General features: G+C 38.6%; 1 protein-coding gene across 8 annotated transcripts in view; it reads right to left on the bottom strand.

Moving 5' to 3' along the window:
- LOC307169567 (uncharacterized protein) overlaps positions 1–27,340 on the bottom strand; it is a 199,603-nt gene that overhangs the window by 149,830 nt on the left and 22,433 nt on the right. For 5 of the 8 annotated variants that reach the window (XM_079890295.1, XM_079890296.1, XM_079890294.1 and 2 more), the window contains one exon: positions 19,271–20,423. The exons of 1 other annotated variant lie outside the window; for it this stretch is intronic. In XM_079890295.1, coding sequence (XP_079746421.1) covers positions 20,417–20,423 — 7 coding nt within the window. In that variant the 3' untranslated portion in view covers positions 19,271–20,416. Of the gene's footprint in view, positions 1–19,270; positions 20,424–20,564; positions 20,642–27,340 lie in introns of those variants that run through there. 2 more of the 8 variants (XM_079890299.1, XM_079890300.1) reach the window with 2 other exon arrangements.

The following is a 27,340-nucleotide window of genomic DNA, read 5'->3' as shown; positions in this document are numbered from 1 at the left end:
TTCAGAGAGAATGACTGACTGAATCTCTTGTCACAGTGTGAACACTTGTAAGGTTTTTCTCCAGTGTGGATCATCTCATGTGTTTTCAGAGAGAATGACTGACTGAATCTCTTGTCACAGTGTGAACACTTGAAAGGTTTTTCTCCAGTGTGAATTCTCAGGTGCAGTTTTAAACTGTTTTCTGTAGTGAAAGTCTTCTCACACTCAAAGCACATGTACTCTCTCACAACAGTGTGAATTTTCTGATGTTTATGTAAATATGACAGAAGTGAAAAACTCTTTCCACACACAGAACATGAATGTGGCTTCTCCTTAGTATGAACTGTCAGGTGTCTCTTGAGGACTGATGTACTAGGAAATGTTTTGCCGCATTGGTCACATGAGAACGGCTTCTCTCCGGTGTGGATCCTCATGTGAATCTCAAGACTTTGTTTGCTTGTGACACTCTTTCCACACTGAGTGCAGGTGAAAGATTTCTTGGCTCTTAAAAATGTAACCTTTAAAAATGTCAGTTCTTCACTCTCCTCCTTCACTTCACTCAGTTCTTCACTCTCCTCCTTCACTTCACTCAGTTCTTCACTCTCCTCCTTCACTTCACTCAGTTCTTGACTCTCCTCCTTCACTTCACTCAGTTCTTCACTCTCCTCTTTCACTTCCATAAGTTCTTCACTCTCCTCCTTCACTTCCATCAGTTCTTCGCTCTCCTCCTTCACTTCCATCAGGTCTGACATGAGAAAAATATATTTAATTAAATTTTCATTACATCAAAATAATTAACCGAGAGGAATATAAAGTGAAAGGACATGAAAGTGAGCCCTGACGTAATGGTAGAAAGTAGACAACTGCTATAAAATATTATGATAATTTGATGCCTTTTTATAAATTGATTACTTTCCATGATTGTGGTAAATTTATCTTCCAATTATTATTTTTAAAACATTATAGGCACGAATGCCATGTTTCTTTAGCAAGAAGTATTAAATATATTTGAACTGTGACACTCAGGAAGTGACATCATCTGGGCTCTTTCTACTGCATGATGGGAAGACAATAAAATAATCGATCCATTGTCTCAATTTTTATACAAACTGTACAGTGTTGATCACATTCATCAACTCTGTTACCAAAGTTGATGTAACAAGAATATCTATAACTGTGAATAACTTGTATGATATTTGACAAATACAACTTCATCAGTAACTTGGTATTAACTGATTATTCCTAAAAAATTATTTTGTAAACTGTTGAAAATGACAAATTCTGGTAACTTTGTTGCAAATTGGAAACCAGATATAAAACAAATGTAAAATAAAACAGTTAAAATAATATTTAGTTTGATCTGATGTTGACAATCAATATAAAATTGTCTCAAACCTCCCTTTACTGACCATTTGTTGAAGTGTCAACTAGTCTCTACCCTGTGAAGGTCTCCTTCTCTTCACCTCTGTACAGATCAAACTTTTTTCAGGATAACTTTTTAGGGAAGGACTACACACCTGCACACATATATTTAAACGCACATAACTATAGACTGAACTCGTAATGTGCATGTGCACGCCATCAGCGCTTTCACAGGTTCGCGTTTTTAAAGTTTGCGTAGAGAGAACTTAAGGATTTTCTGTTAGAACGTTGTCGTGTTAGTGGCCCCTAAGTTAATAACTAATGATAGTTGCGACAAAACTAATAATAACTTTATTCTAGAGCTGCTATAAAGCCAAAACAATCTGTTACTTTAATTTCCTATTATCACTGTAAAGCCGCTTTGGAACAATCTACTATACATTCTGTAACATTTCATAGTTGAACTGTTTATCTAAATGTGATGAAGTGCTTGAATGTTTCTAACATGAATGTTCTTCAGCATCATGAATTAATGAAGAATAAACACAATAAACCCTGTAGCTGGGAGGAATTCAAGATGGCAGCTGGCAAATGTGGTGTGCTTGTGGTGCTTTTACATACATATTTATTATCGGTTTAGAAAACGTCCCTAAAATCACACATCCCTAAAACCTTAAAATTACATAGTTGCTAATTGCTATGCTCACTCAAACAAACTTTTACTTAAAAAACAACTTGGTTATGGGAAGAAAATCCTCATGGACATTTCTCTATCCATGTTGGTATCCAGCCAAGCGCAATGATAAAGGTGGCGTCAAAAGGCAAGTGAATGGCGACGAATTGATCATTTGCATCTACCTATTATTATCTGGAGATATACAGTCCCCTCCAAAAGTATTGGAACAGTGGCAATTCCTTTCATTTTTCTGTACACTGAAAATATTTGGGTTTGACATCAAAAGATGAATATGAGGGAAGAGATCAACATTTCAGCTTTTATTTCCAGGTATTTACATCTAGATCTGATACACAACTTAGAAGATATAACCTTTTGTTTGAATCCACCCATTGCTCATGTGACCAAAAGTATTGGAAAATGTGACTGGCAGGTGTGTTTTGTTGCCCTGGTGTGTCCTATTACATTGATTATTCAAACAATATATAGCACTAAATGTCTGCGCTCAGTTTCAGATTTTGGTTTTGCCTGTGCAGACTGCAATTATAGTTAGATGTGTAACCAACATGAAAACCAGAGAGCTGTCCATGGGTGAAAAACAAGCAATTGTGAAGCTGAGAGAAAATGGAAAATCGAACAAAGACGGTGCGAACATGCGCATCACGTGTTCGGTCGATAGGTATGCGTGTTTGAATATATATGCGCGCAGGCGTGTAGTCCTTCACAGATCAACCCTCAACAAACTACTTGTTAGGTTTTAAAAATTTATAATTCAGAAATTGTCGCGTCTGCGTAGCCACGTGAACTGGAATTATCCCGACAACTTTTATCTGTATAGAGGGAAAGGGAAAGAGGCCTTCACAGGGGAGAGACTAGTTGAGACTGTGTTGTTGAAAATGTATACGTTGTTTAATAGGGAGTCAAAGTAGTGTTGACAGAACTGGGCTAATATGGTCATACTTCCTGGTTCTAGTAAGAACTCCTACAGCTGGTCCAAAACGCAGCAGCTCTTTGTTTAAGCGTGCAGGGCAACCACCCATAAGAGCATTACAATAATCTAGCCTTGATGTCATGAATGCATGAACTAATTGTTCCGCATTTGTCAAATGAGAGCATATGACATAATTTAGATATATTTTTAAGATGGAAAAATGCGGTTTTACAGATACTAGACACGTGACTTTCAAATGAAAGATTGGTATCAAAGAGCACACCCAGGTTCCTAACTGACGACGAAGACTTAACAGAGCAGCCATCAAGTGTTAGACAGTATTCTAGATTATTACGTGAGCAAGTTTTTTGGCCAATAATTAGAATCTCTGTATTTTTCAGAATTAAGTAGAAGGAAGTTGCTAGTCATCCAGTTTTTTATATCTGCTATGCATTCCGTTAATTTTGTGAATTGGTAAGTTTCGTCTGGGCGTGAAGAAATATAGAGCTGAGTATCATCAGCATAACAGTGAAAGCTAATGCCATGTTTCCTAATGATATCTCCTAATGGTAGCATGTACAGAGTGAACAGCAGTGGTCCTAGTACTGAGCCTTGTGGTACGCCATACGGTCAGATAAGTATGATTTAAACCATGCTAATGCAATTCCACTAATGCCAACATAATTTGAGTCTATTCTGCGTGTGGTCCTTCCCTACTCTGTTGTTTGCTTTGAGCCAGGCTTGTAACAGATTTGGGGGCTCGTCCGGGATTTTGAATCATCGATAGGTAAATATGCGTTTTTTGCATTTCTCAATTGGGTTTGTGTAGTTAATAGTGTTCGTTGTTAAACGCACTTAGTATTGTAAGCCGTTTTGATTAACGTGCCTAATTTGTTGACTGTATTTGGATCCTACGGTGATCCAGCGCAGTACGTTTGATTGGGCATTTAACGCATAGTAAATTATTGGGAAAGACACACGCAGATCAATTTAATTAGGCTTGAAAATTTTGTTGCATTACGTCGGTGCGGGAGACAAGGAGATAATTTGGTTCGTTTGTGCCTGGGGTTGTTTAAATACAGCCAGGTTTAAGTATTGGGGGTGGTTCATTGTTGGGTAAGTGCAGGCCTTGTTTGTGAGACAAAAAATATATATATGTATAACTAATTGATGGTGTAGCCATTGGAGCTTTGCGAACCCCTGCTTAAAGCTTGTTTGTTATTTTAGTTATTTGTTTTTGTGCTATATCCTGGGCGGAGGGCACAGTCGAGGATGCCTGCTTTAACGGCATTTTGTCGGAAAAGTTAGGTGCCGCTGACATTGTGAATTAAAAATCTCTGTTCTTGGGGTATGCATGAAGAGGATCAATGTGTGCAGGGCAGCTCCGTTTGTTTTTGTCTTGTAGCTGCACTGTGGTGGCGATGTTCTGACTGGGCCAGAGCGCACCCCTGATATCTCTAATATGGCCAGATTATTGGCGTTTATATATATACTAATATAGGCGTTTATTGCTTTGTCGGTGCGTGTAAGATGCTTTGCTTAAAGTATACGAGTTAGTTCCAGAAGCATATAGACTACGATTTCGTAATTGGAAGGGAGAAAAGCAGACTTATACAGAGGTAGCAAGAGAGCTGAATTGTCTTTTCAATCATTGGTGTGCTGCAGTAGGCGTCTCTACCTTTGAAGAGTTGTGTAATTTAATTGTTTTAGAGCAATTTAGAAACATCCTCCCTGATCAAATCGCAGTATATATAAATGAGCAGAAGGTAAAATCAGCAGCAGACACCGCAGTTTTATCTGATGAATACGTTTTAACACACAGGCAAAATTTTAAAGAACATAATCCAGGTAAGGGCTACCGCGAGCAGCGCTTTGGACGTTTTAGTAAATGTTCGGGATTTTCTAATACTCCCACTAGTCAGTCTGTTGCCAAAGAACAGTCTCGTGGCAAGGCAGATCCGAATGCTTGTCATTACTGTTTAGAGAAGGGGCATTGGAAGAACAAGTGTCCGGCCTTGAAAGAAAGAGGCCAGAGGAGCAAACCTGGCGCGGCAAGACCTGTTGCCCTTGCCGTTGCTGGTGTGCGCGCACGGTCTGAGTTCATCCACACTGAGATTAGGTCTAACCCTGAAGTGGGTGTGGCCTTCTCTAATTTGTCTGCAGACAGCCTTGTTGGATCTAGCCAGTATAGCCGTTCTGATGTAATTGAAGCCGATGTCAATGATTACTCTTCTTTCATTATAGATGGTTTCGTATCGTTGGTGGGCAGCTCTGCAAAGGTGGCAGTTAAAATTCTTAGAGATACGGGGGCTTGTGAATCTTTTCTTCTAGAGTCTGTTTTGCTTCTTTCTAGTGAGTCCAGTACTGGTAATGTTTTAGTGAGGGGAATTGGGTTGCAGGTTCTAACTGTTCCTCTGCATAGGATTGAGCTACAGTCAGACCTGGTTCAGGGTGAGGTTGTCATTGCCGTGCGCCATTCGTTGCCTGTAGATGGTGTACATCTCATCTTGGGTAATAACTTGGCTGGAGAGCGTGTTTGGCGTGATGCCGCTAAGAGTTCCATCTATCCCATCAGGTGCTGATAGTAGCCTGCAGAGCTTACCTGAGGTGTTTACTGCATGTGCAGTAACACGTGCCATGAACCGTGCCTCTGGAACTGAGGTTCTAGAGAAAAATTGTAAGCCTGATTTACAGCCTATTGTTTTGCCAGATTTGCCATCTTCTCTGTCATTTAGTGATTTTGTTGTAGTTTAGAAGGAGGACTCAACATTGAGTGAACTGTTTGCTGGGGTTTTGCCTGTTGAGGAGCGACAGTGCAGCGAGGGGTTATTTTGTTCAGGATGGGCTGTTGGTTCGTAAGTGGTTCGTAAGTGGATGCCTCAGACTAATGATACCAATCTTTCATTTGAAAGTCACGTGTCTAGTATCTGTAAAACCGCATTTTTCCATCTTAAAAATATATCTAAATTACGTCATATGCTCTCATTGACAAATGCGGAACAATTAGTTCATGCTTTCATGACATCAAGGCTAGATTATTGTAATGCTCTACTGGGTGGTTGCCCTGCACGCTTAATAAACAAACTACAGCTGGTTCAAAACGCAGCAGCTCGAGTTCTTACCAGGACCAGGAAGTATGACCATATTAGCCCGGTTCTGTCAAAACTGCACTGGCTCCCTATTAAACATCGCATCAATTTTAAAATATTGCTGATTACTTACAAAGCACTAAATGGTTTAGCTCCGCAGTACTTGAGCGAGCTCTTAATGCATTATACTCCTTCACGTCTATTGCGATCTCAAAATTCCGGCCAGTTGATAATACCTAGAATATCTAAATCGACTGCTGGCGGTAGATCCTTTTCCTATTTAGCACCAAAACTTTGGAACAGTCTTCCTACCATTGTCCGGGAAGCAGACACACTCTGTCAGTTCAAATCTAGCTGGAAAATAACTTAATTAAAGAACCGCTATAAAGCCAAAACAATCTTACGTTAAATTATACATTTATCTCTGTAAAGCTGCTTTGAGACAATCTACATTGTTAAAAGCGCTATATAAATGAAGATGACTTGACTTGACTAATGATATGTTTGAGGATCCTGTTTTCCAGATAGTAGTGCCTGTTAAGTTTAGAGACTTGATACTACAGACGGCTCATGGTGATATAGCAGGCCATTTGGGTGTGCGGAAGACGTATGACAGACTTATGAAGTACTTCTATTGGCCTTGCCTAAAGAAGGATGTGGCATGCTTCATTAAGACCTGTCATACGTGTCAGTTAACTGGAAAGCCTAAGGTGATCAAGCCAGCTCGGCCTTGCCTGGCTCCTCCTCCTGTCTGTGTGCTGCCTCTGTCTCCTACAGGTAAGCTGGGCGCAGGTGTTTGGAGTCGTGCTAATCAGTTCCTGGTTTAGGCCTTTAAAAAACGCTTCAGATGAGACCGGAGGGAGATCCGCCGACGTTCCATCTCTCCCGCACCGTTTAGGATTTTGTTTTGCTTATTCACTGCACCGCATTACACTGATTGCTTACACTTTTATTTTTCAATAAATAAATTTTTCCCATTACTGACTCTATAAAATCTATTGTTAAATTCTATTTATTTAATAAATCTAATACATCGCTATTCCGCGTGTGGTCCTTCCCTACTCTGTTGCTTGCTTTGAGCCAGGCTTGTAACAAGAGATACAACCACGATCGCATGATAAGAGCAAATCATTTGTGACTCTAATGAGTAGGGGTGGAACGGTACACAGAAGTCACGGTTCGGTTCATACCTCGGTTCAGACATCACGGTTCGGTACGAGATCGGTACAATGGAGGAAAAAGCAAAACAAAAATGCAGAAGGCAATTTTTTTTTATTATTGTGCATGTCTCAGGCTGTACCACCAAAGGAAAATAAATGTCTTAAGCCTTGTATTTTTTAAATAGGTTTTATTAATAAAGTAAAGGCATAGAACCAGTTTATTTGTAGTGCATTGACAATTGTTTTATATAATTAGTTTTATCATTAAATTAATAAAAAGACCTTGAGATATGTTTGGTAATTGTACCTGAATGAATTTAAAATTAATTTGCTACATTTCAGATCAATATATTTGTTTTCCTTAAAATTTTAATTAACACTAACTTTATTCTCAACTTAATTATAAATCATTTATTTCTGTATAAAATAATACTACCATTAAAAACACATTTGATTTTCTTTCAATGTAGAATGTGTAACTTAAAAATAAACAGATTTGTGCTCTGTTTGAGGACAAGAAATGAAAACCAATGCAATATGATGAATGTCTAAAAGATGGCACCCACAGACTGTTTTTAAATGGGGTTGGATAAATATTTTTTGCTTTTTAACAGTGTGTGTGTGTGTGTGTGTGTGTGTGTGTGTGTGTGTGTGTGTGTGTGTGAGTGAGAGAGAGAGAGAGAGAGAGATTTTGGTTGGGTGACAGTTGTAGGTTACAGTTTGAAAAGAGTTTATAGTTTGACAAAAGCACAATGTTGTTTTATATTGCGAGTGTACACAATTATAAGTAAACACTTTGCAGTTTGAATGATGTCCTGTATGAACAAAATGACGGAGTATGTTTTTATGTTTCCACTGTTTGATCGCGCCCGCGCCTCTCCCTCTCTCACACACACACACACACACACACACACACACATAACATAACATAATCCAGCATTGCAAACTTGACATCGCAGTCTGTTCATTATAGCCACAGAGCTTCTGCTAAGGCGGGGCTACAGCTTAGGTGTCCCTAAAGAACCCGCGTATCTAACAGTAGTTCCGCACTACATTAATTAATTTGCACCCGAGTTTTATTTATTTTTATACCGTGTATTCTCCGTGTAAATTCATGCACCGAACCATGACACCAGTACCGTTTCGGTTCAATACAAATACATGTACCGTTCCACCCCTACTAATGAGAGCTGTCTCAGTACTATGGTACGGTCTAAATCCTGACTGAAAATCCCCGCAGATATCATTTATTTCTAAAAAGGAACATAGTTGTGAGGATACTGACTTTTCTAGTATCTTTGACAGAAAGGGTAGATTCGAGATTGGCCTGTAATTGACTAATTCTGTACGATCAAGTTGCGTTTTTTTAACAAGCGGTTTAATCATAGCCAGCTTAAAAGTTTTTGGTACGTATCCTAATGACAAAGATGAACAAGAATACAAGTAGGGTTTTGTTTATTTTCTTCTAAAGGGTTGAAAAATAAGCAGATCTAGCACCTTTTAAAGCCTCTCTGTAAGTAATCGAGCTCTCCTTCCATGAAATGCGAAATACCTCTAGTTTTGTTTTCTTCCAGTTGCGCTCCATTTTTCTGGCTGCTCTCTTAAGTGCCTGAGTGTGCTCGTTGTACCACGGCGTTGGACTATTTTCTTTAATCTTCAAGTGCAACTGTGTCTATAGTGCTGGAAAAGAGAGAGTTAAAGTTTCTGTCGCAATATCGAGTTCTTCCATGCTATCTGGGATGCTGAAACTGATCAGGAAGATTATTGATAAAGCAATCTTTATTGGCAGAAGTGATAGGTCTCACATATTTATAACACGGAGTCGGCTTTGCAGCCTTGGCTAAATGAAGTTTACACGAGACTAGGTAATGATCTGAGATGTCATCGCTCTGCTGCAGAATTTCAACGGCATCCACATCTATTCCATGTGACAATATTAGATCTAGAGCATGATTACGACAATGAGTAGGTCCTGATTTAAATGCCAATCCCAATGCATCTTTGCAGAGCCCATGATATGACCGAAAGATTTCAGGAACGAGGATATAAAAACAGTGGATATACAAATTTAAGTGATTAACAAGGCCGTATAACAAAGTGAAAAACATTAGTAGAGATCAATTCTGGAAAATTCTGTTTATTTTGCGACAGAGTACAGCACAGAGGCAAACAGAATTAAGAAAATTATAAAAAGTAATTAGGTAATCGTGATGAGTTATTCTCATCTTAGGCAAGTCCTGCCTAAATCTCCTTCCATTGTGTTTTGGAAAGCACCTACAATAAACAATTGCAATAACTGTGATAACAAGGTCAAGACAAATGTTTTTAGACATAACATCAGGCCGCGAGTTCAAAGTAAAATCATTTACTAATTGCAATACTTAATTTGCTGTGTATCGTTTAGAGCAGGGGTGTCAAACTCAGTTCCTGGAGGGCCACAGCCCTGCAGAGTTTAGCTTCAACCCTAATTAAAGGGTTAGGGGGCAATTCCACGCAAAGGTCATCCTTACCATGAAAAAATAAAGTTTTTACCTAAAGATCAAAACCCCTTTTAAGTTGTCCATTTAGGTCTGTAATATACTGTATTAATGTGCTGTATCAGAAATTTTAAGAAAATTGCCTTGTTTTTCCACCACATATGAGGTGAGCAACAATGCTAAAATTTTAATTTCAACCAGCCATATTTCATGCTTTCAAAAGAGGTATCAAAGACCCCCCTTTTAAAAACTTAATTTGAACATAAAGCATTTTGCTGAAAGATGGAGGCATGCCTGAGAAATAAATATACTAATTTGGTCATAACAGCACTGCCTGTTGAATTTATAAGGGCTTTAATAAAGAGGTCTGGACGCTTCAGTGCTCTGTCACGTCCGTAACGTTTTAAAGATTAAGTTTATATAATATAACAATTATAAATGCAAATAACTTGAAACTTTATATGCAAAGCTAAACTATGTTTATGCTTACTAGGATCGACATTTCATTCCACTACTTTGCTTTGAACAACCATAATAATGCGTTACGGACGTGACCGTTACAGACGCTTCACATCAAATCATATGCACTTGTGATCGGTTTCAGGCTTACCATATATTCAGTGCATATCCAATAATCGCAATAATATTTGTGCTTTGTTAGTTTTAATATGAAAAAATGTCTCAACTTTCAAATTCAGTCTATTTTATAACAAAATGTAAACAATAGAGACCGCTCTTTAATACGTCGTGGTATATTTCTGTAGCGCCTCAGTGCGCGGCGGATAAAGCGCACATTAACGGATCTTCTCTTCCCCTGCCAGTTACAGAACGAAATATGAATATCAGAAGGTAGTATATGATACAGTACAACTTTAAGAAGAGCATATGTCTTATAGCCATAGGACACTTCCTTCGGGATGTCGCGTTTTTCCCTCTTGGTTAAAACATGAATATTCATCATAATCCCGCGATCAAGCTGACAAAATAACAGTGATATTGCAATCATTTTGACTCACGACTTAAAAGTAGTTTAAAAGTAGACATTTCAGACGTCCTATAGATATATTTCTCAGGTATGTGAGGCAAGTAGCCTACATTATACGCGGAGTTTCGGTTCATTTATGAGGTGCGCTCCACTTCACGCGACGGCGCCTCTGTGTCCTGATTATATTGTCTGCTATAGCCTATTTTCTTCTTATTTAAAAAAATCCAGGCAATTGGTTGATGAAACATTGATTAAAATTAAGATACAATTTATACAAAATGAAATTCACATTAAAGAAAGGCTTTCTACAAAAAAACTAAAAAAAACTAAAGAATTGGTCAAAATCATGTCTGCCCACTGATATACCGTATACGGTCCGTATCCGATTTATTTGCATCTTATGATCTTACTCATGCTGTTATCCTTTCATATAATCAACATATGAAATAAAAAATACAATTATTTTATTTAAACATTAATATGAGACTAAATGCCTACTCAATTGTAATGTTGGAGCTGGATTTGAGTGAACGCGTCTTACCGGTGAGCATGTTGGGGGAGAGGTACGATTTTCGAACAAACATCGAATATTATTTTTGCTTATAATGCCAATCCTTAATATTTGGTGTTTTAAATGCCTGTTTGAGGTCTCTGTGAACGTTTTAAAGCAGTATTTAGTGCCGCTTTCAGAGCGGTCACGTCCGTAACCGTCCGCAGAGACAAAAGACCGCTTTTCAGAGCGGTCACGTCCGTAACCGTCCGCAGAGACAAAACATCAACAGAGTCACCAGAGGCTCTATCAATAACAACTGTATAGTTCCATACCGTAAGACTTCATTTGGTCAGTCTGCTTTTTCATATAAAAGTGCAAAGTTGTGGAACTCATTACCCATTGAATATAAAACAATGACTGAGCTTAAAATGTTCACATCTCGTGTTAAGTCTTGGATGAAATCGAAACAGGAATGTACCCATTTGTAAATAGCTAGTTTGTGTATGTAAGTGATTTGTATGGTATGTCTATAGATACATTTTTATGATGAAATAGAAAATGTTGTAGTGTAAAGGCCCAACCATGGACTGGAGTTGTAAATTAGCATTAGCTATAAACTCTTTTTGCATAGCATCAGTTACAAACTTGTTTTGTACTATGTTTAATTGCAATGTCCATGTCAAATAAATGAATAAATAAATAAATAAATAAACATTGTTTTTTCCTCATAAATGCGAAAACGAAAAATAACATAAAATGAATATTTTATGTTCTGTGGAGAGCCAACCCTTCTTCATTCGGTGGGTACTATTACTTTTGGTTTGCGCAGTGTAATTCACAGAATTACTAAAAAATATTTTGGCAACAAAAAGTTAGAGATTTTTTTTGTCACGTCCGTAACGCATGTGTATTTCCCTCATATTAAATATAAAACGCATGCGTAGACTGATATTTTTCTAATGTCTGGACTCCTTTATTAAGGTAGTATGGAAATATAAACAGATGTTTACAATATATTGGTATTAAATGCATTTTCTGAGAATTAAAAATTCAAGTTTTGACTGCAAATGTCACGTCCATAACGCTGGAATTGCCCTAGGCTAGTTCACCCAAAAATGTAAATTCTGTCAGTAATCACTCACCCTCATGTTGTTCCAACCCCGTAAGACCTTCGTTCATCTTCGGAACACAAATTAAGATATTTTTGATGAAATCTGAGTGCTGGATCACTCCTCCATAGGCTGCTAGGTGACCGAAACTTGCTGGCCCAGAAAAGTTATTAAAGACATCGTTAATATAGTCCAAGTGACTCCAGTGGCTCAATCTTAAGTATATTAAGCGACGAGAATACTTTTTGTGCGCAAAAACAAACAAAAACAATGACTTTATTCCACTATTCATTTCCTTCTCTCTGGGCCTCGTAGTGTTTTTGCGCGTCTGTGTTACACGTCATCACGCATCACACACATGACCAGCTTTGGCCAATTGTGAGCCTACGTGGTGATGTGTAACACAGACGCGCTACGCAAAAACACTACGTGAACCAACTAGAGGAGGAAATGAATAGTGGAATAAAGTCGTTATTTTTGTTTGTTTTTGCGCACAAAAAGTATTCTCGTCGCTTGATATACTTAAGATTGAGCCACTGGAGTCACTTGGACTATATTAACGATCTCTTTAATAACTTTTCTGGGCCAGCAAGTTTCGGTCACCGAGCAGCCTATGGAGGAGTGATCCAGCACTCAGATTTCATCAAAAATATCTTAATTTATGTTCCGAAGATGAATGAAGGTCTTACGGGGTAATTACTGACAGAATTTTCATTTTTGGGTGAACTAACCCTTTAAACACACCTGATCAGCTAATCAAGTCCTTCAGGCTTATTTGAAAACTGCAGGTGTGTGTGTGTTGAATCAGGGTTGGAACAAAACTGTGTAGGGCTGTGGCCCTCCAGGAACTGAGTTTGACACCCCTGCTCCAAACGATACACAGCAAATTAAGTATTGCAATTAGTAAATGATTTTACCTTGAACTCGCGGCCTCATGTTATGTCTAACAACATTTGTATTGTATTGTTGGTCCGATCGATTTTCGAACATAAAGTGACAGCCCTAGTACTAAGTACATCAGGATTTATGGGAAGTGTTCCCGGTTCCGGCTGACCTAATCTATGCAGCCTAACATTGGATTATAGAAGTCTATAATGTATTATGTGAATGCTATGTCAAAGAGATGTGTCTTTAGTCTATGTTAGGGAGACTGTTAGAAAGACTGTTCCAGAGTTTTGGTGCTAAATAGGAAAAGGATCTACCGCCAGCAGTCGATTTAGATATTCTAGGTATTATCAACTGGCCGGAATTTTGAGATCGCAATAGACGTGAAGACGCAGCGCCGCCGCTGGATTTTCAGCGCCGCTGAAATCTTCACATGATCAGTAAAAGCACGACATTCACTTACACACCTAAAAACACTGAAACATGGCGACCGGCGGCGCTGTAATGCGATGGCTCTGAATCCATCCGCTCCGTGTTTGCGCTGCGCGTTCTGCTCTGTGGTTAACGGCCCAAACGCTCCATTCATGTAGCTACCGATCATGCACTGGAGAAGCAAAGTTCGCTCAAATAACTTGAAATTTCTCAGTAGTAGACTTCTGTTTGCTGAGCTGGTATAGCCATGCTAGGCAACAATGGTAAAATTACCTGCTCTGGTAATAATAGCTTTGTATGACTATACTTTATTTTGATAATTAGTCAAAAAATAAATCTGTTAAATCTGAATATGTTGCATAGAACTGAATGAAGAAGAAGAATATATTGATGTTTTATATTTTATTATATTTCCCCTTTCTTACATTTGAGCCCCTGCCCCTGATGAACTCTTTGCACGTCCCTGGAGGTTAGTGAAGTAAAATAGGCTATGCAAGCTAGTCACCTTTTAAACTAATGAAAAGTTTCATTTGGATTTTAACCCTCTGAGGTCTGAGCTGTTTTCTGGGCCTGGAGGTGTTCTGACATGCTCTGACATTTGTGCTTATTTCTGTTACTTGTGACATTTTCATGGCTAAAGTCTGATTACACTGTATTCAGCACAAACTCTGCTACAATAATATATCAGCAGCATGTATGTAAAAGTTTGTAGTTTTGAGATAATAACATTTATGCGTGGTTTGTGAAAAAACAAAAAAAAATTGTCACTGAAATAAGCTCATGAAACCCCTACTGATTATTTCTTCATAAGACTTTTGAAAATTGTATCACGTAGCCTAGAATATTTGCTTCAAAACTATGTGAAAATCATCCTGACTGCTCATTCAGAGAAGACAATATATTGATTTAAAAATTTTACGACGTGTTTTGTGTGAGAAAGCTCTATGCAAGAGGCGTGGACATCTCATTATTATGTAAGCTTTTCTCACCTGAGAAAGACAAAAGACACTCCCTAATGGCCCTATTAGGAGCTATCAGGCCCTGCCATTCTGAGCAACCTTGCTCAAAGAATGAGGAGATTTAAAAAAGAATGGCTTTTTGATTGTTTTTAATGTATTTACAACACAACATAATGACAAAAAAAAAAAAACACATTATTTAACACACTGAACTAAAGACAGAGACTTGAACTGTCACACACCTTTGTGCCATTCCTGAAACATAGTAGGCTACATACATAGTAGGAAACTTATGTGAATGTTGAAGTCAGCAGGACTTATCAGTGGCATCTTGTTCCTCTAAAAACAACAAAACAGCTGTGAACATGCTGATATCAAGAGAAACTATGCTGCACAATTTGGGGAATATATTTTAGATTTTTCAGGTTAAAATAGCTTTTTAAAATGTACAGAATACACACACACATATATATATATTAGCCTACTTTTACCATGCTGTGTTTTATTAGAATATAAAAACATCCTCGTGTTGAACACGTAGGCTATACAAGCACTGAAAGGTTGCCTATCATTCTAGTTCACATTTCACATTTCATGTTTCTGTCTACATGTACATATATGACATTAGGCTTAGTTCATGTTTTTACTCCAAACTCATTTCATAACATACATTTTAATCTGGCACGACCAGTTTAACATGTCTTACCTTAAAAATCTTCTCATCTTCAAATCGCGTTCTTCTGAGGTAAATCCGAGGTAAATTCAAGGTAAACAGCACAGCACAGCACAGCTTACAGTTGTCCAAACCCGATGAAAGCAGAGAAGAGTAAGTTACGAAGTCTCTGCTTCTTTGTTTTGAGGTGATGAGGGCGTTTACAGGTCTGCGTTTCTCCGCATGGATCATTTGCATGTCAATCGCTCGTGCGCGCGTGGGTGTGGTCACATTATAGTTAATGAGGACGCGTTTGAGAAACTGTACATGCCGCTGCTTTCGTATGGATTACTTAAAAATAGAATATTTGTTTTTTATATAATTTACATACTTTAAAAATAGAGATTCCAAGCGTTGTATAAACATGCGTTTCAAGTCTGTGTGACAAACATTCGCTGAGTTACAGGTCATTTTCTGTCGCGTTTCAGAATGAGTTTCACATTGAGACAGACGGCAGAACGCGCATCATGTTTATTTTCTTTGTTTTACGAAAAACACAACATTTTGTTTTTATTATGAGTGTACACAAATAAAAGAAGACATTTAACAGTTTTGAATGATGTACAATACAAGTATGTAAAATCAAAATCAACAGAGTAATTTGCACTGATTTGCCGGCGTGATTGCCGACCTCAGGGGGTTAATGTTCAAAATGTCTACAGGATAAAATAAATGAAAGTACTGGTTACATGATGATGTATCTAAGTGCTAAGTGCTGTAGTGTCTACTAAAAAAGATCAGTAGTGCAGGTGAGGGAGGAAAGAGTTTTATTTTTCCAATATCAATTTCTACCTTAGGCCGTGTGTCCACCAAAGCGTTTTTACTCGCGGCTGGCGTGTTTTTTCAATGGGAGCGCCACGTATTTAAAACGCCATGAGCCTAACGAGGCGCTGAGCGTCTTTTTCATGCTGAAGCACTCAGCGTTCGGCGTTTTTTACAGGTCGCCGAGATTTGAAGAATGTTCAACTTTGGGTAAAACGCTGCGCTCATCAATGTCACTTTTTACCCAACCGACCAATCACAGTGGAGGAGGGGCGGGACTAATAACACACCGACCAACCGCATCCGCCACATTCTGCTTGTACAACGTTAACAGATGACAACAACAAGCATAATAACGGAACAAAATCATTTAAAATAAGAGCCAGAGAAAATACATTACATTGTATTGACATTTTAATATAGAATCAACACGGAAACAAAATATGTGTGAAATGAGATACTAGTAACACGTTAGCGGATATTCCGTATCATAACAGGCAAAGTGTCTCAACCGTCTCAACTGAAAAAACGCTGTGCTGCCAAAACGCTCTCACGCGCCCACAGCTGAGCATTTTTAGCAGAGCGCCTAGCGTTTTCAGCTGGCTAAAAACACTTTGGTGGACACACGGCCTTACGGCTGAAAATTAACAGTGACGAGCTGAATAATGTCAAGCGTGTACATTGTATGTACATTTGCTCACCTGTCTAATAAAGAATGCTCAAGAGCGGTGTCGCTGTCAAGTCGTAACTTGTGAAGCTCTGTCGAGTCCAGGTTAGTCGCGGACGCTAGCTCTCGGCATCTGGAAAACGCCACGCTGATATTGAGCCTTATTTTAGTTTTAGTCCTTTTTTATTCCAAAGTCTGCTTGCCATGGTCCATAATGTTTAAATGAAACAAGAACAGCGTGCCGCTAAACGTTACGCACTACGCGGTTGTCCACGTCTGTCGCCATGGTTACGGCATGTCTATGGCAGTACGAGCGGAGACCGAGGATAGCGCGGATATTGCGTCATTGACAGGCGACATTTTTCTCCGGGATGGGCCATTATTTAAAATTGGAATTTCTCTGAAATAAATAATATTTGGAGACTTCTGGGATACTGTAAGTACACAACTGCAGGAAATAGGCTATATCACACTGTGCAACAAAAATCTTACATATTGTACCTTTAAATGAGAACACACACACACAAAAAAACATACATACATATACACATATATATACACACACACAAAGCACTATTGTTATTCTTACACAACAACATTATGGAAGAAGCTGGATGATCATTTTGCTCATCCAACACATTATGCAAATTATATGTTTATTGCATTATGATACTGTATGCTCAGCCATACATTCAGCTTTTCTATAATGTTCAGGATTTTATACACATTTACAGGTTTTAGCATTGAGGTCTTATTATTTGTGGGGGTGCTGCTGCTGTACTTATGTGCTTTATATATCCAGATGTATTTCTAATATTCTGACCACCTCATGTATGAAAACAGGGCTGACAGAAAAACTCTGAAGTGCAACATCACATTATTTAACTATGACCTCAGGGTTTAATACACATTTCTGACTGGTAGCGAACATTAGTGAAGTGTTGGTCACTAAGCTGGCTGCAGTTAACTATTCTCTTCCAATAAACACTAACTAAAGCTGGCTACATAAACACAACTACTGCCTAGATTCATGAGAGGACGGCTGAAGTGTTTAAAAGTGAAAGATACAGTAACTTAATCAACTTACCAGCGCGCGAGCTTCGGGAACAATGGAAATGAATGAATGGGGTTCAGTGCTGGAGCTGTCGGTGTTTGCTGGAACTACTATCGGCTGCTCCCGCTCATAGCTCCGCGACACGCGTCACTTCCGCATTCCTCAGGTCTTCTTCTTCGGGCTTGTTGGCGGTTCGCATTCTTAAAAGAGCATTACCACCATCTACTGTGGGCAATAGATCAGAGACAATATATCCCAGAACAATCCGGGCTCGAGCTTTCAGTGTCGCTGCGTGTTCAGCTCCTCCATCTCCAGCCAAAGCCCATCACATTCCAGAGATCAGGGATAATGATACTACTAATAATACCACTATAGCCTATATATTTAATCTATATTCTATAGATTAAATTTGTTCTATTTAAAACTGTATTATTAATCTACCCCCTTCTACTGAGTGTAAAATCATCTTTAATGTTAATTGTTGATTACCTTTCCTCTGAATAGACTTAATAAGTACATGCTCCACTGTTTCTCTGATTCCACAGCACTCACACACAATCCTGTAGGATGTTTTCCTATTATTTGCATTGTTGAATTGAGTCCTGTATGTCCCAGTCTTAATCTAGAAATAATACAGTCTTCCTTCCTTCCTTCTCCCACTTCAAGTCCTTCCTCTTCCTACCAATGGTTGTATTAAATGTAAATGTCTACCTTTTTCTCATTATACCCATACAATTGCCAATTTTTATTTATCTCCCTTTTATTTATTTGATTTGATTTCTAATTTGCCGGAACCCATAAAAACTGAACTATCCTATTTGTCTGTTGCATCATGAACAATATCTGTAAGATTTCCAAAACTAGTATCTGACTTTTGAGCTTCCAGGCACATCAAAGCTGAACTTGAATCTGAGCATATTAAAGTTTTACTTAGCCCCATTTCATTTATTTTATTAATTGCTACCATAATTGCTAGTAACTCTCCTGTAAACACAGAGACATGATCTGATACTCTTTCCCCAATCTGGGAATGATATACGCTACCCCCACCTGTCCCTTCAGTGGATCCTTAGATGCATCTGTGAAAACCTGTATATATTGTTCATACTTAATACCAATATATTCTCTTGTCATCTCTTCCTCCAACATCCTCTGATCTTTATCTTGTCTTGATTCCAATAAGAATAGATCTACGTTTGGTTGGGAATTATTACAGCTTCTTTCCATCTTAGGTAAAATCCCTTCTTCCCATACCCTGTTATAAACTCTAGAATGATTTTAAGAGATTCGTCACTAACTTGTTTAACATTACATAACTAATTGCGTCCTGTCCTGGAGTTGAAGCTTTAGTGTTTTTTAATGCCCTCTTTAATTCTGAATATGAAAAAGGCACATCTATCCGTGACGCGTTCCCCTCCCAGTCTAGGGGTCGGAGGAGAGGTAACAAAGGAAAAGAAAGTATGATAACGTAGAGATGTAAAGATATGTGCAGAACACACTTCAGCCTCAGTCTCAGAGTGAAAACATAACACAACTTTAAGGAAAAGTAAAAGTATTTATTTCCTTCATATATCAAAAAGGCTTAACAAAAGATGGGGATAAATCTTCAGGAGAGAGTAAGGCCTAAAGTAATAACAGAAAAGAAGCAACACAAACTTCCCTGAGCTTCCTCTCTAACCAGAAACTGGAGGAAATTTATATATATGTACAAAATAAAAAACACTCTCCCTACATTTCCCAGATAACCATAATCAAGTGAACAGAGCTAATAAGAATTTATATGATACATTTTAATTACCAACAGAAAATGAAGTAAATGCCTGCTTTCACAATATCTTTTAGTTATCTAATATGTTCCAGGTCCCTCACAAGGATAAGCTGGCAAGCCAACTAACCGTTGCTGGCACACAGCAAATGAGCGAAGGTCCCACACTCAACACACACTTTTTTTTAACATTTTGACAAAAACAGAATTAAAGACAATTATGAAAAAAATCAGTCAAGGCAAATCAAACACAGACACAATAGAATTTTATCAGAGAAAATACAAATAGAGAATATCAGAATCCTAAGCAAACAGAATATTAATATGCACTGTGAGTCAATCAACCAAAGGCTAGATTTAAGGCTTTACAGCGACTATCCATGAGAGCCCAAATCTGCTCCTTATACATTTCCTCTGCTTTAGTTCTGCCATCATATTTCTCCCGAATCCTGTATAATTACATTTCTTACCATGTTGTTTTCTCTCTTTGAAGATCTGCCATCATCTTCTTCATTTGTTCTCTCTCACTCTTTTGTTGCTGAACTGAGTGGCTCTTGGACTAAATATCTTCTTTATCAGATCTACTGTGTCCATCTCCTCTCTTGTAAATCTTCCCAAACTCAACACAATGATGAACACATGAGGTCCAGGAGACAACACGGAAATACATTTCAATATTTATTTTAATGCTTGATCATTCGTCAGTGTCGTGTCAAAGAGACCTGGAGTATCAACAACAGTTACTGGTCGACCATCAACTTCACCAACTCTCTTTTCACAAACTGTGGTGACTGAATCTAGTCTTAATTCACTGACAAACTCATCTCTTCCCAGAATACTGTTTCCTGTTGCACTCTTCCCATTTCCTGTCTTCCCGATCAGAGCAATCCTCAGACACTCCTGATCATCTTGTTCATCTTCAGCACCTGAAAATCACAGCGGTAGAAAGAGAACATTGTGAAATGAAGCTCAGATATTGTTATGTTGGATTGTAGAAGTTGCAGCTGAATGCTAATTGATTATGAACTGAAAAAAAAAAACATCGTAAGTCACTTGCAATAATAATACTGGCTAAACCGACTGTCTGCTAGCTGTCTCACGTCACCAAGGTCAGATAAATCCCATCACATACAGCCTCTTTCACCTAGATATCATCATATAGAGGCTGTGTCTGTTCCCAGAATTAGGAAGCAAAAGCAATTACTTATAAAAAACAGCTATAATACAGATGAGCAAATGCTAAAGCTTGGGTTGCTGAATATTCGATCGCTTACTTCAAAAGCACTCATTGTTAATGATTTGATTTCAGATAATAACCTAGATGTGCTGTGTTTGACAGAAACCTGGCTAAAACCAAACGATTACATTACTTTAAAGGAACACTCCACCGTTTTTTGAAATAGGGCTTATTCACCTTCTTTCCTACATTTAGATAGGTGGGCAAATGCATTTTTGTGTCAGTGCATGCATGGTTTTAGTTTGACAGGGTCGGCACTAGCTTAGCTTAGCACAATGAATGGAATCCTTTGTTGCCAGCTAGCATGTCCTGAGTAAAAGTGATATAAAAAATGTAAAAAACCCACCTAATAACTCTTTGTGGCCTGCGTATTCACAACAAGTACAAATAGTGATGCAGATTACCACTAGGTGATTTCCTAGGCAGATATTGACTTATATTTTAAGGACTATATTAGGGGGAAGCACAGGCGAAGCACTGCTACTTGGGCGTGATATCTCTGCGCCCAAGTAGCAGTGCTTCGCCTGTGCTTCCCCCTAATATAGTCCCAAGTCAATATCTGCCTAGGAAATCGCCTAGTGTTAATCTGCATCGCTATTTGTACTTGTTGTGAATACGCAGGCCACAAGAAGTAATTAGGTGGGTTTTTTACATTTTTTATATCACTTTTACTCAGGACATGCTAGCTGGCAACAAAGGATTCCATTCATTGTGCTAAGCTAAGCTAGCGCCGACCCTGTCAAACTAAAACCATGCATGCACTGACACAAAAATGCATTTGCCCACCTATCTAAATGTAGGAAAGAAGGTGAATAAGCCCTATTTCAAAAAACGGTGGAGTGTTCCTTTAAATGAGTCCACCCCGCAAGACATCGCAGCAGAGCAAGGACATCTCAGATCATTATCTAGTCTTGTGTAAACTTCATCACTTCTGCCACTAAAGATTGCTTTATCAATAATCTTCCTAATCAGTTTCATCATCTCAGCATCCCAGATAGCTTAGCAGAACTCGATATTGCAACAGAAACTTTTAACTCTCTCTTTTCCAGCACTTTAGACACAGTTGCTCTGTTGTGCTTAAAGAAGATCAAAGAAAAAAGTCGTAAACGCAGTGGTACAACGAGCACACTCGGGCCCTTAAGAGAGCAGCCAGAGAGATGGAGCGCAACTGGAAGAAAACAAAACTAGAGGCATTTCGCATGGGCGAGGACTGGCGCATGCGTTAGCTGCGACGGCACTGTCGGTGCGTTTGTCTGTATGTTTTCTGTTTGAGTTTATTTTTTGTTAATTTCTGAGAGTGTACTACAGCAAAATCATCATGGGAAATTGGACAAGTTGGCTTTGGACTATCCTTATAATTACATGGATTGTAACTGACTCCGTGGTATGGACTATTCAACTAGATGATGCTGGAGCAGGGCAAGGACTCACCTATTCCCGGGTTGAACTTCTATCTCTGCGCAACTCTATCCACTGCCAAATGATTCCATCTATGATCATTCCCCCTGAGCTAATTTCAACATCAAGCTTAAAGAGGAAAAGAGGAAGGTGAGGAGGGGTGCGAGGCAGACTTAGAAGACGTCCTTTTAAACCTCCGCTACCTTCATTAATTCTCTCAAATGTTCGTTCATTGAGAAATAAAATGGACTTGTTGCATGCTAAATGTCTCACGGATGTATCATTCAGGGAGGCATGTGTTTTTGCTTTGACTGAGTCTTGGCTAGATGAGTCTGTCCCGGACACCGAGGTTAGCCTGGATGGCTTTAAAATCTTTCGTGCAGACAGAACTAGTAACTCTGGGAAAGAGCGTGGAGGTGGGGTGTGTATGTACATCAACTCACGCTGGTGCACTAACATCAAAGTACACGAGAAGATCTGTAATCCTAACCTGGAGCTGCTCACCCTGTCCGCCCGTGCTTTCTATCTCCCGCGGGAATTCCCGACTGTTGTGCTTAGCTGTGTATATGTTCCACCAAGCGCTAATGTCAAAGCAGCGGCTGAACAAATAGCGCAAAATACACAGGCTATGCTCAGCAAATATCCGGATGCTCCAGTGCTACTTCTTGGTGATTTTAACAGCTGTCGGCTTGACTACTCATTGCCAGCCTTCAATCAATATGTGGATGTACCAACGAGATTCAATAAAACTATAGATTTGTGTTACAGTAATATTTCGGAAGCCTTTAAAGCTAGAGCTCTCCCACCACTAGGGTTAGCGGATCACAATGTTATTCATTTACTTCCTGTTTACAAACAACGGCTGAAACAACGCAAACCGGTAATACGCAGCATCCCCCAATGGTCGGAAGATGCTATTGCATGCCTTCAAGGCTGTTTTGCATGTACAGACTGGGAAGTCTTTGAGGGAGACCTGGATGAACAGGTTTCAATTATTACAGATTACATCAAATTCTGTATGGATCTTTTGATACCGGTAAAGTCTATCAGAGCATACTCCAACTCAAAACCATGGATAAATTCAAGATAAAATATCTTTTCCAGAAGAGGAAACTTGCCTTCAGGCAAAAGGACTCCGCTGGTCTCAAAAAAATAAATCAGGATATCAAAAATGAAATCTTTAAAGCGAAAAATAATTATAAGAACAAATTGGAGCAGGACTTTGCAAATATGGACACCAAACAGGCATTCCAGCGTGTGAGGACCCTTACTGGACAAGCCTCTAAACAGACTACTTATGTTTCAGATCCTACCACCTTTGCAAGTAATCTTAATAATTTTTATGCCCGTTTTGACACCTCTGACTTCTCAGCAGAGTGTGATAGCCTTTTGGATTCTTTGCCCTTTCAAGAGTTGAACTATGAGTCCCTTCTAACCAGGCAGGATGTCTATTTTCAGCTCATTAAGTGCAAACCGAATAAAGCCCCTGGGCCAGATGGTATTCCGGGTCGGGTCTTGAAAAGCTGTTCCCTGGAACTAACCCCTATTCTTCATTCTCTCTTCCTTCGCTCACTCTGTACTTCAACAATACCTGTCATATGGAAATCATCGATTGTTATACCTGTTCCAAAAAAAACGCATCCATCCGAGTTAAATCACTACAGGCCTGTATCATTAATCTCTATTATAATTAAATGTTTTGAGAAAATCGTCAAAAACATTATGCTCCCATACGTTACACCATCTCTAGATTGTCTACAATTTGCATATAAGCAGAAGAGAGGGACTGATGATGCAGTGGCCTGTCTTCTACATTGTCTACTTCAACACCTGGACATCACTGGGAATTATGCCAGACTTCTCTTTATTGACTTTAGTTCCGCTTTTAACTCGATTCAGCGTCATCAGATGATAAAGAAACTACAGAGTATGCAAGTCCCATCATCTCTAATATATTGGATCCACAATTTTCTTTCAAATAGGCCTCAAGTGGTTAAAGTGGGCAGTGCATTATCAACAACCATTGTCCTTAACACCGGCGCCCCTCAGGGGTGCGTACTTAGCCCATTCCTTTTTATTCTCTACACAAATGACTGTTAGAGTCAATTTACAACTACTCATTATTTTAAATATGCAGATGATACAGCCATTCTTGCTCTGCTTAATGAGGACAATGACTTTTTTTTGGACTATCAACGTTCTACAGCACATTTTAGCACATGGTGTGAGGATAACTTTCTGCACCTTAATATTCTTAAGACAAAGGAACTGGTCTTTAGCACATCGAAAACACAGATCCATGCTTCTAGAATTATTATTAATGGAGAGATAGTAGAGAGAGTAGAGCATTTTAAATATCTTGGCATTATTTTGGATCAAAATCTCGATTTCAATCAGCACACTCTAGGGGTTTACAAACGCTGTCAACAAAGACTGACAGCTATTCGTAAACTTAAGCACTTGTCTGTTCAGCCATGTCTTCTTCTGCTTCTGTATCGCAGTATTATTGAGCCAGTTCTTACTTATGGTGCCATTTGTTTTTTCCATATGCTTACAGTTACCAACAAGAACAAATTCTTAAAGATAACTCATTTTGCAAGTAAAATTATTGGCATTACTACCCCTTCTCTATCGGATATTGTCTCAACACTCATATTGCGAAAGGCACAAAAAATCTTAAATGATTCAGAACACCCACTTCATAAATATTTTATCCTTCTGCCTTCTGGCCGTAGGTATAGGTTACCGATGTGTAGAAAGGCCAAGTTTAGTAAGAGTTTTGTTCCTGTATCTACATGAGCTCTAAAATTCATAGGTATTGGCCATTGATGTGTCAGGTATGCTCAGTTTATTTTTATTTATTTATTTATTTTTTTTTTTTTTGATTTATGTTGTTACTATGTTATGTGTGTTTGTATTTGTATTATGTACGCACCTATGGTGGAAACAAATTTCCTCTCGAGGACAAATAAAGGAAATCTTATTTCATGGAAGGAGAGCTCGATTGCATACAGAGAGGCTTTAACCCCCTGAGGTCGGCAATCGCGCCAGTGCGATAGGCTCGTTTTTTTCCTTATCAGTGCAAAAAAAAAAAAAAATCCAAATACTAATATTAATTTTTATTTTATATGCTTGCGTTATACATGTCAAGTCAAGTCAAGTCAGCTTTATTTATATAGCGCTTTTCACAATACAGATTGTATCAAAGCAGCTTCACAGTATTAAATAAAATAGAACACCAATGTTTGTTTCTAGTGTAAAACATCCACGTTTGGTAATGCTGATCAATAGTATTGTTGATTAATTAAATTAAGTATCCCCAACTGAGCAAGCCAAAGGCAACAGTGGCAAGGAACCGAAAAACTCCATCAGGTGACCTAATGGAGAAAAAAAAACCTTGGGAGAACCCAGGCTCAGTCGGGGGCCAGTTCTCCTCTGGCGTTTATGAAGTAGAGGCCAGATTTAACTGTAAGATTAAAAGTATTATATAAATGCCTGGCTGAAGAGATGCGTCTTTAATCTAGTTTTAAACTGGGAGAGCGAGTCTGAGCAACAACATTCCAGAGTTTTGGAGCTAAATGTGAAAATGTTCTCCCTCCTTTGGTTGATCTGGATATCCTAGGTATGACCAAACGCCTCGAATTTAGTGATCTTAAAGAGCGCGATGGATTATAGGGCGATAGAAGATCCGTTAAATAGACTGGAGCTAAGCCGTTTAGGGCTTTATAAGTCAGTAGCAATACCTTGTAATTAATACGGGACTTTATAGGTAACCAATGTAGTGATGATAAAATCGGTGTTATATGATCATATTTTCTTGATCTAGTAAGAACTCTATCGGCGGCATTTTGGACTAACTGTAGCTTGTTTATTGAGAATGCAGGACAACCGGCTAATAAAGCATTACAGTAATCTAATCTCGAGGTCATGAACGCATGACCTTTTCTGCATCAGAAACAGATAGCATATTGCGTAGCTTAGCAATATTTCTAAGGTGGAAAAAGGCTGTTTTTGTAACATATGAAATATGATTTTCAAAAGACAGGTTACAATCTAATATAACACCCAGGTCTTTTACTGTAGAGGATAAAGTAACAGGACACCCTACGATGTTAAAGTTGTATTGTGAGAGGTTTTGTGGGTGGTTTTTTGAACCGATAAGTATTACCTCTGTCTTGTCTGGATTTAATAAAAGAAAATTACGCGTCACCCAATCTTTTATATCTTTAACACACTCCGTCAATTTGGATAATTTAGCATTTTCATCTGGCCGTGATGAAATATAGATTTGAGTGTCATCAGCATAACAATGGAAACTAATTCCATGTTTCCTTATAATATTTCCAAGTGGCAGCATATATATTGAGAATAATAGAGGGCCTAACACAGATCCTTGCGCACACTCCATAGTTTACTGGAGTTATGATCGATTTTTCTCCATTTAAATAGACGAAATGGTATCGGTCAGATAGGTATGATCTGAACCAGCTTAATGCTTGTCCTTGAACACCGGTATAATTTTGTAGTCGATCTAAGAGTATTGTGTGATCTATAGTATCGAACGCAGCACTAAGATCAAGTAAAACTAATATTTTATACATCAATCGATCCTTTTAAGTGTGTATTTTTTTGTGTATACTCATAATAAAAACAAAGTGCTGTGCTTTTCGCCAAATAAAGAAAAATAAACATGATGCGAGTTCTGCCTCTTCTCTGTCAGTAAATTCCATTCTGAAACGCGACCGAAAATGAACTATAACTCAGCGAATACTTCTCACACAGACACGTGAGATATGTCTTTATGAAGCTTGAATTCTCTTCTTTTAAGTGAAGTAATTAATATAAAAAACAAATGTTTTCAACTCATGTAATCCGTTTGAAAGCAAGGAGAGGTGCCGTTTTTTCCTTCTGCCTCATTATCTCTAATGAGCTGAGGCCGCCCCGCCCCCGGCGCTATTCACATGGTAAATAGTTTAGGTGATCTGCTTCGCACCCGCCCCCCGATCAATGCCTTGAAAACACAAAGTTTCATCAGATCAGATTCACTGATAGTTCATCGCGTTTAGAGAGGATGGCTCGTTTCTCTGGTAAAGACGCCCTTCAGATGAACGGCAGCATTTTCAAGAGCGAATTGATCCCACAGAGGATACAAGTTCAGAGTAAGTTGTTTACTGTTATATAATTCCTTTTCTGATAATATAGAACTTT

The sequence above is a fragment of the Squalius cephalus genome, assembly GCF_949319135.1.
Source record: "Squalius cephalus genome assembly, chromosome: 1".
Lineage (NCBI taxonomy): Eukaryota > Metazoa > Chordata > Actinopteri > Cypriniformes > Leuciscidae > Squalius > Squalius cephalus.
Note: the sequence above shows the minus strand (reverse complement) of the source record. Positions and strands in the feature narration are given on the sequence as shown.